This window comes from Colletes latitarsis, chromosome 11 (assembly GCF_051014445.1).
Source record: "Colletes latitarsis isolate SP2378_abdomen chromosome 11, iyColLati1, whole genome shotgun sequence".
NCBI classification, from domain to species: Eukaryota; Metazoa; Arthropoda; class Insecta; order Hymenoptera; family Colletidae; genus Colletes; species Colletes latitarsis.
The window spans coordinates 22,747,104-22,760,645 of record NC_135144.1 but is presented as its reverse complement, the minus strand read 5'-3'; the positions used below and the strand labels follow the sequence as shown (position 1 = coordinate 22,760,645).

General features: G+C 41.9%; 1 protein-coding gene and 1 long non-coding RNA gene across 3 annotated transcripts in view; both read right to left on the bottom strand.

Annotated features, from left to right (window-relative positions):
• The window catches only part of LOC143348135 (uncharacterized), a 253,899-nt gene that overhangs the window by 71,435 nt on the left and 168,922 nt on the right, over positions 1 to 13,542 (bottom strand). The window lies entirely within an intron of this gene.
• Npf (neuropeptide F) overlaps positions 1 to 13,542 on the bottom strand; it is a 76,005-nt gene that overhangs the window by 35,837 nt on the left and 26,626 nt on the right. The window contains exons 1-2 of one of the 2 annotated variants that reach the window (XM_076777319.1): positions 11,471 to 11,531; positions 7,858 to 7,924 (exon numbers count right to left, since the gene is read on the bottom strand). Coding sequence is in view for 1 of the 2 variants with exons in the window: in XM_076777316.1 (XP_076633431.1) it covers positions 7,858 to 7,924 (67 nt within the window). In the remaining variant the exon portion in view is untranslated. Of the gene's footprint in view, positions 1 to 7,857; positions 7,925 to 11,470; positions 11,532 to 13,542 lie in introns of those variants that run through there. The other variant, XM_076777316.1, reaches the window with a different exon arrangement.

The window sequence follows — 13,542 nt, the reverse complement described above, 5'->3', positions numbered from 1 at the left end:
TCTCGTTTGTTTCCAATCGTTTCTATTTATGCTAGTTCATCGTACATTTAAATTTCGTACTTTCTTTTTCTGTGTTTCTGCATTCTATAACAATTCTTTCCCCTCCAATAAATATTCATCGTCGTCGTCGTCGTTATTCTCTCTTTTATCCATATAAATGTTTGCGTTTGCAGCGATGAGTTTAAACTCGAATAAAAGAAGAAAGTAGTTTCAAAGTTTAAACAAACTCTAATAGCATTGTAAAACACATTATTATAAACACACCTTTGATTTTTATATTTACGTACGATAATGTGCCCAATGACTCATCCATTAGCAATTAATAAGATATCTAATAAATTCAAATATTCTACAAACGTTCCTTATTGGCAATTACCGCATTGTGTCAAAATTGATTGCTATATTTATTTAGTAAACACGCAGTTACTTGAATTATTAAATACGGAATAGGTGTTCAATAATTGCATGTGTAATGCCTTTAGCATTAATTGTAGCCTGTAACCGATCTGACATCGATTATACAAATATTTCGCAGTTCTGTCAGAATTATTTAATCACTCATCTGATAACGCTTTCTCAAATCATTTTTGTTCCTTATTTTCTTTATGGAATTTCTAGATAGAAGTCCGCACATTAAAAGACATTAAACGATATATGTAATTCGTATTAATACGTCACTTTGGTGTGTAAAAATTTGTCAAGAATAGTAGGTGTGTCTACATTTTTTACTCTATGCAACTTACCGTTGTCACATCTTATTTGCGTATAAAAGTACACAACGAAAGTCTTCAAGGATTAAGAAGAACACGATCGTAGTAAGATGAAACCCATTGGCGTTCGTCTTATTATTGTATACGAGCAACGCGGGAATTCGTGCAACATCAAAATCGAAGTTAATAAACAAAATAATCGATCGTCCTGCTTTCTGCGACGCGGCAGCGAAGCTGTCAGCACATGCTTGTAAACGATCATGAAAGAAGAAAGAAAAGAAAGACGAAATGATTGACGCTCGTTTTCTCACGGAAAGACCAGCCTGGCCTAGATAGTATCGCGGTTTTTAGATTTCGTTGAACGAGTCGAGCAGATAGTCGCGCCCAATTGTGTCGATCTGTCGCCGTGAATGTGACTCTCTCTCCTTTCACGACGTTTCATTGGTACGTAAATTTTGACTGGTCGGTAAGGCCGGGTATGATTTCTAAATCGCAGTCGTGCTACTCTTTCTTTCGTCGCGTTCGTATTGTGTCCAATTTAAATTTCACGCGATGCCGCGGTAAACGGGGAAATTCCACGCTCGGATCCCACACTGGCCGTCGAGCAGGTGAATAACGCGATTCAGAGCGACTGGAAAAGCGAGTACTCTTCGAGCGTTTGCATCACATCCGTGACTTCGGAGCATTCGTCGAACGTAAAGAGAACGAGAGACGCTACCGGGATCCATTTCAAGAGACGCCTCTTTCATCAGAGCGCTCGAATAAAACTATCAAGATTTTCAATTGGTTCCGACATAGCGGTCCTTTCTTTTACTTTTATCTTCCACTGAAACTTGCGTTCCATACATTTTATTTCTGAAAAGTCGAATAAACATAAATCTTTCGTAACGACTAATTAATCGTTCGATCGAACAAACGTCACGAATTAATTGCTGTATGGTTGGTCTTACAGCTTTGGGTGTTATTCTTATTTGAAACGTGTCATTTGACGATAGTGAGCGTAATATAGTTAATATAAATATCAATAATTCTATTTATATTTTACCGCTTTGATGTAGAAACGAGATATCAGAAAAATGTCAGAAAAAAGATCGACGATAAAAACGATTGTTTTAATTCATGTTTAGAGCGTAGAACATTTCGCTTTTCCTTAACCGATTACTGGCACGCGTTGCCCCTAGTTCTTAAAAATAGAGAGGATGTGGCAACGCTTCTTTGACACGCTATAGTTTTTAATTATCGAATAAATACATCAACTACAAAAAGTAATCGCAAAAGCAGTAAATTACTGGTCAATTCAGCGACCAATGTATCTTCCGTCGGTAAAGCGTTAATATTGATCACGTTGCAAACGGTTCGAACCGTTTCTCGTTGCTTCGAGAAAAGAACGACTCAGACCCGACGAGAAATGCACGCTTTAAATTGTTTCGTTCCATTATCTTCGAGTCGCGAATGGATTTGCTTATCGTCGTTTCACACGCGGTGCGTCGTTGCCACGGCTAGGCAATTTATTTTAATTTCACGGAAAGGCGAGTAATTTAAGAATGTCCGGTCTCTCTCGTATCGTGTAACCTCTAATAGGAACGGTAATAGAATGTAACTGTTACAAACCGCACAGAATATAGGCGTGCTGCGATCACCGGGAACAATAATCGTTCGTAATTTCTCCGCGGAGTTTATGCATCCTCCGGCCGGTGGAAGTTGATAGTAAAATTACGTCTTCGCGTCCGACGTTTTGCATTCCGCGACGCACCGGCGAAAACGTAATCGCGAGAGAGATATTCCGCGGCCAGCCTCCACGAGAAGATGTCGAAAATGTCACAGGCGTGACGGCTCATGGATGGATGTTACTGGACCGGGTTAAGTGGCTTTGGAGAAAGCCAGCTACCTCCGCCTTTTCCTTATGAAGTCGCGAAACCGTGCGGACACCGGATAGTAAACCATCGACGGCCTTCACCCGTCGGTCACATCCACGAACGATGCAAATTTCGAAGCATATTTGACTCCCGTGACCTTAAACGATGGAAATTTATGGCTCTCGGCGTACGCGGCTCCCGCGATTCGACTGGAGAGGATCGATGGACCGGTACATTGGTACACCCATAACACAGCGACAAAAAAAAAATACACTATGCATTTTCGTTAATTTTCGTCGACGCGATCGAGCAATACCAGTTTTTATATTTGCACATCAATTTTTCGCCGATAATGACTCTTGAGATGAACGTTGCTCCTACGATAAAAAGAATTGTTTTAGGTAGTATACATCTGTATATTTCAAAGAGTTAAGAAACGATGGTATCATTCTCCTCTTTAAAAAATTAGGTTGGCTCAACATGGGCCAGAGATGGATTTTCTAGCTCTAATCATTTTAGAGATACAGCGATGATTCTTAAAATGAACGGCGGTGAAATTCGACACCAGCTATATCGTGTCCGAATCGATTTTATCTTTATACAAATGATCTCTACACGAATCATCGCTGTCACCCAGCTCAACTCTAATTGTAAGAGGGATTCATTTAAAAATCATTACTACATCTTGGTTATGTTTGGAGTTAGAAAGAAATATCAGAGGAGAAAATTGAACGTTTTCGTAGGAGCTACAAGTCTAAGGGTGGATACGCAGCGGTTATATGTTGGCGTTTAACGTATACAAATATTTTTTTTGAAGCTAAACCTTGCGAGTCTAAATGATCGAACGTTGTTTAATGAAGCTTTCTACATTTTAAAATCACGACTACCGTTTCTTACCGAAAATTCCATCAGTTTCTGGCCAACTTGATACAAGACCAAAACAATCTTGTCCTTTAAGCGAGGCGGATTTTCTCTTATAGTGCTGTGGATGGTTCGCGAACTGAATTTCATTCGCCAAAATGAAAGTTACGGTTCGCGAATTGTACCGCGATTTAACATGCGAGCAACGTGGAGAAAAGTGGTACGCAGGAGGAAGCTTGCGAGAATAAGTGAAACACATCGTCGAGGACGAGTTGCGTCGGCGCTGGCACGCTGCTGCGCCCAGATCGATCAACAGATTTTATTCGAATCGCCATCAGACTCGGGCAGGGTCATGGGTTGGCCTTGATAATCCAGAACGATGTCGCTAGTAGTAGAACCTTGTACCTTTGCTCGCCAAACATTTACGTGTCGTTATTACGAGTTAAAAACGATACCGAGTGGATTGTTACGACCAACGTAACTGATCCAAACTATTCGATGGAAGAAAAGGGAATCCGACGATGACTATTCCGAGGTAAATCTAACGATAAGATACAGGGGTTCGGGTTATGGTTATTTTCGTACCATATACCAAAAGGCCTGGCAAGTTAACGCTAGCAACAGCAATGAAAAATGTGAAAAGACACGGCTAAATTCTGACCCAGTTTCGTCGAGCGTGTCCTGGGTCATGATCATCGATTGTTTCTCCTCGTTCTTTCTCGCGAATGGCTTCCCATTGGTTATGGGGTCACGACCCAAATGCTTTGAGATTTGCCTCTCCCTGGAATTAGACGCTATAACGATCGCCGGAAATGTATGGCGATACGCAGGATGAGAAATTCTCTTTCTTACTATCTTCTACGATAATCGATTCAGCTGGTAACGAAACTTTTTGCGTCCTTGCACTCAAGGATCAGCTGCTAACCTCAATCCTCCTACGAATTTTAGTCCTATAATACGCGAGCATGAGATTTATTGCACCAGAGACGTGTACGTGTGATATGAAACGAAGTATTGAATTAAAAAAAATAAAAGTCAAAGTAGAATATACTCTTCTGGAAATGAGAAAATAAATAAAACAGCTTGTCCGACTTATTATTTTGATCATCTACTGTGATTTTTTATCTACTTTATTAAATACCTATTGCATAAAAGAATATACATATATGACTCTCTCCTATATATGCACACGGTGTTCTCTTTGATTGCAGTCGAATCATGTTTCGAAGGGGGCCTTGCGTAATTCCATCTCGTTAACCACGAATGATAACTCCATACAGAAGGAAAAATACGTACTTCGCGATTCAAAGGCGAAATGCAGTTATACGCTATCATTAATTTATCGCTCGGAGCTCGCCAGGTGTTTATTTTTACGTAATCGTCGCCGCTTCTTTCACTGCCCCTGCAATTTCGTGAGGCAATAGAAGCATTCTATTCGACAATAGTTACACCGCAAACAGTTAATTGCCGTAATAATGTTAATTAAGAGAAACGTGAAAACTATGCTACGAAGGCTCATAATATCGCTGGTATTCTTTGTGGAGTCACGAAGGTGTAAAATCCATTTGAAGACGGACGAGTTCTGACCCACTTAACGAAAGTCACGATCACGGTCAACATTCGTACGTTCTTGCGAGGTGCGTCACGTTCCGAAAGAAGGGAACCAAAAAAAAAAAACAAAAAAGAAGAAAAACTCGTCGCCCTAAGGCCGTTAGCGACCATAATTACGCACCAATAATGAACAGACTCGAAATTAATACAGCAACTAACGGCGGAATTAAATATCCGTTCGACACTTTTAAAAAAAATGGACAAATTACGAGCACCGTTATTTTTACTGTATAATCCAGCAAACACATTTAGGAATTAAATCTCTTTGACCGATTTCTTGCCTCCTTCTGGTCTAATATGGCGTTGAATCGCCGCCACGGAATCGATTCGTTCCGGGCTTGAAACGTCAAATATAAAAATAACGAAAATAAAGCTGACGTTTCGTTTAAGCAGAAATCGACTGAAACTGTTGAAACGTTTAATTCGAATTAACTGCATCCCACGATTATATCTTCCGAACTACTTTCTTTAATAAATTTTTCTATACCTAGAGTACCTGCTAGAAACCATTATAATCTTATTTATTATAATTAATACGTCAAGTTTTGCATTCAGCTGAACTTTAAGTGTAGTTTAAACGATAGGCTAATATTATGACAACTTACGTAATTTTTGTGGGTCCCTGCTAAATTGTATGTTATTTCCTTCGTTTATATAATTCGTTAATATTATTATTTTATAAATTTTCGATTCGCATTAAATTAATTTAAATCGTAAAATTTCAAATCTATCTGTGCATCGCGTCGACCGGAAGATTAATTTCCCACGCGCAAGATTCATCGTTGCTTTTCAGTGATCAATTCAAGCCTCGCAGGAGTAACTGTACAAATCAACAGGTACGCGTACCACCGGCGAGCATCTCGACATCACGTCGAGTTTAATAAGACGCCGAGGGAAAAATGCAGTAACATTGTTCAGAAATTGTTTCTGTTTACGTCTACTCCGCGGATCTTCGAGCAGTAATTCCATCCGACAAGCATCGCCGGTCAATTATATTCTCGGTCGGGACGCCTCTAAATAAATGGGATGCCACCTTGGTCGAAGACAACGTCGAGGTGCCGCTGAAAGGTACAGGTCCTGACCTACTTGGGACGAGTCACGTTCACGATCAAGGATTGAACTTTACCTACTCTCTAAAGGCACCACCACCGCCGCCGCGTGCACCGGTGTAATCCCATACGAGTGCATAATTATTCCCGAAGATCTACTACTGTGCATCTAAGGCCGCCGTGCGGTTGTAACGGCGGGACAAAGATGTTAGGAGAAGATCTTATCCGGAATTCTTGGTCCCGAGTCACAAGGTGAGCACCAAGGTACCGTAAAAGATGGCCTGGCGAAGTTTGACACACTTCGTCGGCTCTGACCTCGTGAGATTTCGAATCTCGGACTCGCCAGGACACTTCGAATGCAAATTTCGTTCCAGTGAAAGGAGCATCGATTATACGCGGAACTCGTTGGAAATTTCGCCGCGACAAACTATCGACGAGCCGACTGATGTTTCGTTCCGTGTCCCTCGCGATAAGAGTTGTGTTTAGCAAAGATACGGACACTTTCCTTCGAGTAATTGCACCGTGGCTTGTTGAAAACTTTTTACCGCGCGTCTCGCGACCGAAACTTTTTCAACGGTACACAACGATCGAACGTTTGATTTCCAAAGAAATCATTACCGCGGCGTGTTATTAAAGAGTTTGCAATGAGGTCGCGGGCACTGTATAAATACACCGAAACTCGTCGATATTTTCACATAATTACGCGGCATGAAATTGCACGATACGATCCAGCCAATTATCGACGTTTCGACGGTGCATCGTTACACCCATGTCAGTTCTAAATAGTAATTAATGCCTTCCTAACACCGTATCCTCGCATCGAAAGTCTACTTTTTCGCGTTGTTAGTTGTATCCGTGGCTGGTGCACGCCAAGGAATTAGCAAAAACGGTTAGAAAGTTTGTTCTGTCTATCGTCCTTTGATGTGCTGTGACTCGTTTTTTCGGACTGTAATTATGGTTCCTGAAGGCAGCGCGTGTCTACGATGCGATTCGTCATAAGCAGTTGACACACATTGACGCTCTGACTCCGAAATGAAGTGAAATTCGATCGATTGGGATTCTTAGCCGTGTTGTTGCCCCGTTCTCGACGTCAGTTTTCCTCCTGTTCCAGTTACACGAATGAATTTCGACAATACGACCGGCATTTGCCATTTCATTGCTCGTTTGACACATTGACTGCCATTAAAAATATTAATTATCCAAATTGGATGTTAAAGAAAATAAATCTAGATAGGACTCTTGACTTTTAAAGAGGCTGTAAAAATAAGTTGTATAACAAATTGTGAATATCTCAATTTCTAATCGTCTGAAAACAAAGTTTCGCTTTCGTGAACAATTTGAGAAGTTTGATGTGGCAGTCAACGTGCTAACGCAATAAATGCTCTCGCCAAAGATGTATCGTTCAACAGTATTAGATAACGCGCGGTGAAAACTGTTCTCCCGTTAATAAAAGGCGTTCATTAATTTTCACGGAGGTCATTTCGAGTAATGAACAACAGAAATTTCAAACCAGCTTCATTAACGGAACTCGTTAGCCTCGATGCAAGTTGTTTTAAAATTAACCCAGCAGGAGTTTATCTTTTCGCCAAAGTTTCATGAAGTATCGAACAAAACTTGTAAATAAGGTAAATTCGAGGCGCATCGTTTCCGTTTGTTCAACGACGCACAAGTAAATAGAAATTTTCTATTTACGGTAAAAACACCAAACGAAGGAAACGAGTCGACTGAAACTTTCGTTCGCGCAAACGAAGTTATATTTAGAATCTGTACCTTGTGATTTCTGGGTTGTGTATCGAATCTTGTCGCTGGGCGTCGAGTAACTTGTACCAATTAGATCCTGGAATCACAAGAAGAAAATAAGATGAAGATCGTCTAACAGAAATTATTATTTAATATTAATATAATATTGTTAATGTTAATTTTTGTCGAATTGCTAAATTATATGTTCAATATTAATATATATTAATTTTAGATTAATTTTAAAATAAAAAGTACGTAATTACGATCGGTAATATTCAATTATGTAGGGTCATCGCAATCAGATTGTGGGTCACAGAGATCAAGGTAAATCATGTCGATCATCAATTCTATCTTAAGCGAGCAATCAGAAAGTGTGCCGTGACGATCACTTTCATGTTACTAATTTAAGAATGTAAAATGTTTCCTTGAGTTATATATTTTCTTCGTATAAATTTTGTTTTAATAAGATCTATGTATAATATCACAGATTAGTTCCAATTTTTTGGCATCGCTGCATCAACTATGGTTACATCGTCGAATAGGATTAAAAGACAACTACTATTCAATAAAAGATAATAAAAGATGGACTAAAAAGTGTGTTCGTATAGTTTAAAGGTTTCTCTTCATGTTCCTAAAAGCGTAATACGATAGAACTTTTAATTATTTACGAAAAGAATTAAAAAGAAACCTTTAATTCTAATGCTGTTAGACGAGAATACCCCTTTAAGTATAATTCTTTCCTCGCGCTCTACGTAAACGCGATGATGTATCTCCGGATCTCTAATAGCGAGTAATGGGAGAAGCGTCGAAGCTCGTAACTCATCGTCTCTGTTGTAAAAGTGCTCCCGCGTCTCGGCTCGAGCACCGATCGAACAAGCGAGCGGAGGCTGAAACGCATCGCGATACGTTTCCTGAATGGACAGATAGAAGCAGGAGCGGCGACGATGCCGATGAGTAGGACAGTGTGTCGCTGTCGTGCGCGTTGGGCCTCGTTCTTCTCCACGTGACCTGGTCACTGGCCCACTTTGATTCCTTCTGGTTCGTTCTCCTTCCCTCCCTTTCACCGTCTCTCTCCCCCGTCGTCCTTTTCGCTTCGTTCCCTGACGATGGTGCCTCATCGTTTCTGTCTTTGACGACGTCCCCACCTTTTCGATGGACGATCGGTCTTGGCTACGACGCTACCTCCACCATAAACGACCTCCACCACTGTTCGTTCGTTCGACCACCACCACCACCACCGCGATCCTCTTCGAAGGCGCCGCTTATGACTTAGCCATGCGATTCCAGCACATGCCGTGGCACGAGGTACAACAGCCAGACAGGTACCATCCAGTTGACTAACCGGATGGACGAACGATGCGCGGAAGAGATCGGTATTAGAATCGCGTGAAACACGTACGATCGAGCATCGTTCAGAGTCCATCGAGTGCATCTGGCTGGCGAGTTTCGGGCCCGGGTTGTCGACCAATCGCTACAACTTTCAACGCTAACGAGGCACTCGATCGTGTCGAGGTTGCGATCGGTCTGGTGCGTCGCTGACTGATATTCGAGTGGCTTTCGGATAGATCAGTGCACACTGTTAGTCCCGCTCGTTATCGATTGCGCGTAAAGTTCGGATTCTCTTTTAACGACGTACGGACGGGACGGTACATGGTCCGTAAGTCTGGAAACGGAAGTGGAGGAAGTTCAGTGACGAAGTGTACCGGCGCGGAGGTACTGGGGTGAGAACGTGTGAACTCCGACAAAGGACGTTCCTGTGACGTGAGAGAGGTCGTGTTTTCATCTGGAGGACGACCCGGGGCAAGGCTTCTCTCGAGGATTTAAGGCTACGGTATGAGACGGTTCTGACGAATCGGTGGACGTATCACGATTAACGGGTTGCATGGTAAGTGTCTCTCTCGAGGTTCTTCGATTAATCAAGGCGACTTAGATCGTATTTAATTATTCCGAAAACGTACGCTGTTGTTATCAATTATGAGTGTCATCCATTAACCCACTCGCGCGAAGGAAGAATGGATTGCTCGATTTGTGCGAACCGTTCTTGCTGAAATTAACGTTCATTAGTATGCTCGATCTGTTACAAAGACCATTCCCAACTATGTCTCCTGGTTCTACGATATACTGTTAGCCCGTTCTAAACGACCGCCACACACAGAAACTCCGTACCATGGATATCAGTTCCGTTGCCATGATTTCGCGGGGGGGGGAACCATTCTTGGATGCAATTACACGTGGCCGGGTTACGACGACGCTCCGCCGCGCCGCGTTCGACGCGGGTTCGCGTCGCGCGTCCCACCGCGGCTCAGACAATACGATAAATTATTAATGTAGAAAGTTTCACGGTGCCGGCGACAAAAAGAAAATTGGCCAGTTTATGTCGTAGGATCGTTTATCGGAACCAGGACGTGATCAGGAATCAGTGCGATCGTACAGAAGGTAATCTGACCGTGGAGGCAGGAGAAAGCTGGGTTTCCGACTTTGGCCCGTAGCAAACTAGGCGATATACATAGAAGATCATTTGGCATACTTCGCTGCTTCGACGCATCCTTCTACCCTTTTTTTCTCCTTTCTTTCTTCGTTCTGTACGCGTTTCGGTTCCCAACGAATTTCGTCCATGCATCGTTACCTACGCGCTGCACCTTCCCACAGGCCCGTTTATCGAAATTAGGCGAACACGACGCAGTCACGCGTAATTACTCCGCGCTTCTTTCTTCTCGTAATTACGGCTTTTAAACGCCCGTCAAACGCAAACTCTCCTAAACGCATCCGTTTACCCTTCTTTCGTTCCGCCTCCGCTCGATTGAAATTTCAGTACACGATACGCGGTACTTACTTTATTTAAAAACTAAACAAAGAAAGTTCCACTAGCAAGCGTAGTTTGTCAAACGCTAACTTCTCGACCTTACGTTTAAATTCTCGATACGATTTATATGAAATTGTTTGTTAAACAAGAAGCATACTATGGTCCGCTAATATTTGTATAAGGAATATACGTTATGAATTGTTCAAATAGTTGATAAATGTGTACAGGTATAAAACAAACATGGTAATTAATTAAAAATATGTAAAAGGTAACAAATTATATGAGTCGAAACGAACGAACTAGAATCTCGTAGGATACTTGGAAAGAGAAAAATGGAGAACAATAAAGTGGTGGGATAGCTGTGATGAATATCATAAAACGCTTATAAAAGTTTTTATAATCGACTTGACTAATGGCCATACTATTAATTCCGTAAGAATAATTTTATAGTTTTTCTCGCTTGTATACCTAATAACCTTTCTATAAATTATTTAGATTCAATAATAAATGTTTGATGCATAAATTACAACGAAGAGGATCTAAAAATAAGGTCGAAACGTTTATACGCTACTTTCTCCATTTATGCATCAAATTTAAATAACATCGCGAATTAAAATCATTACCAAGTTTCGCTTGTTCGATAAAACTTTTAACGCGAATCGACGTGACGCAGGCAGTAACGTTAACCTCGTTCTTATCCTGAAACTTGACCTTCGGAACATCCAACGGGAGATGTCGCGAATTACGGGGACACGCACGTTTAGTCCGTTATTCTAATCGACACGATCATCTAATGGACTTGTATCATAAATCGACGATTTCTTGCGAAATCGAATTTACCTGTTCATCCGTTGATTTGCTGGAATGACTGTCCTCGACCTTAAGAAATTCTTCATTAATCATGCGACTCGAGCGTTCGCCAGAACTTCGTGCTAGCCGACCGAAGGAGATGAGAATACGGAGAATAGAGATTTCTCGTGTTGACCCCAAGCAACGTCTGACACGTAGGTACCGTGCACACACGCGACAACACACGTGTGCACTTAACTCAGGTATGCCACGGCACCGGGTAGTGGTAAGTTGGTAACGGTTGTCAGCGCACAGACGGCTCGTGTCACTCTTTCCAATCCTGCTCTCTGATTTGTACGTTTAACGCTTATTCGTGACTCTTCCTGTCGCTCTATATCGATGCAGCAGTAAATCTACCAACATCGAGCCAAGCCACGAAAAAGAAGGTTCTTGTCGAGTAAACGTCCAACTGTTTAAATAATGTAACACCCCTTCTGGTGCTACGCGGAAATTCCGACAACGATACAGTAATGATTCTTAAGATGAACGTAGCTCCGCAATTGGTCTGTTCATCTTTCGTACAGCGGAGGTGAAACTCATCGCTAGCAGATGTACTGTCATAGTCGACAGTCGAGGAAAAGCTGCTAGCGAGAGCAACTGAGAAAAAAGCATTGTCTTTTATACAAATCGTTACCGGCGCCCAGCTCGTATACTTTTTTAAACGTCATCTTTCACGCTTTACTGGATCCAAGGGAGATCCCCCAGTTGGGAGGAACAGATATTTTCAATTTACGAATCACGTTCATTTTAAGAATCATTACTGTATCTTGGTTACGGTCGGAGTTAGAAAAAAATATCAGAGGAGAAAATTGAATGTTTTCGAAGAAGCCCCAAGATAGCCTAAGTTGTTTTTCTGTGGGTGGATACGCAGCGGTCATATATTGGTATTTAATGTATACCAACATCTCTTTTAGAAGCGTCGATTCCTCTTATTAATAACTATCTTACGAATGTTTAGAGTACTGATGTTAAAGAATGGACAAGTCGCTAGCAAAGGTGTACATACTAGACAAAAAGTTTGTAGAAAAAAGATCCGAAAGTTCGTGTTATAAGTTCAGTTTTAAAATTTTTATCGATACCCTCGTCGTTTACTATTTTACAGTGTCTATCTCTCCTAAACGTCCAATTGGGGGGATAGAAATGTTCAACTTACGAATCGTGACTGGGGTTCAATTTAAGAATCATTATTGTACAATACCGCAGAGCAAAAGCGTAAATTAACATAATTTAACGCGCTCGTTAGTTGTGCCTGTAATTATACCGATGTATAATTTTCTAATGATCGGCTTCTGTCAGCGTGACCGACGTAGATTAGCCGGTTTAACGTCCGTTCCTTTTGTTCTTATTGCCCTACATTCGGGGACTACTTTTCGAACCTCTTAAAATGCAGACGACGCACTGTCCCTTTCATGTTGCTCCAAAGTAACTACATTTTGGCACGTAGCAACGATAGAAAGTGGTCGTCGAGCGTTTCGTGCATTCTCATTTACCCGGGGACTATATGCACAGATGGTGGCTCGAACGGAGCATCTCGTTTCCTCGTCGTTTTTCCGCCAAACGTTTCACCGTTTCGATACGCAATACGGCCTGGACTATCACTTTCTGCAATTCGCGCGAAGGCGAGACGACGATAGGCTCTCGTTGAGCGTTCGAGAGTCATTCGAGTCGAACCGAGTCGAAGGAGGCGATCGGTTTTGCACGAATGGTCGGGCTCAAAGCGTACCTCGAACGTACCAAGTGAAAGCAGAGACCGTCCCGCAATGCCGCTGCGTATCTTCGCTTTGCATCTCTTCGTGTCTACCTTTGTCTGTCTCGTGGCTTCGGGGTTACTTTCTACACCGTTTCGTTATCCTCCGATCGACTCGACGTAAAAATATATCGGTCAAGCGAGAAGAACCGGCAAACAGGAATTTGGGAAGTCACGATCGTTCGAGGGTCGGAGGGAAACAATACCACGGAAGAGCAGGATATCTCGGATAAGGGAACCCCGATCCGAAAAGCTAGTAGCTCTTGGAGGATATATTATAAAGATCGATGGATGATAGTTTCTACTGTAGCGACCT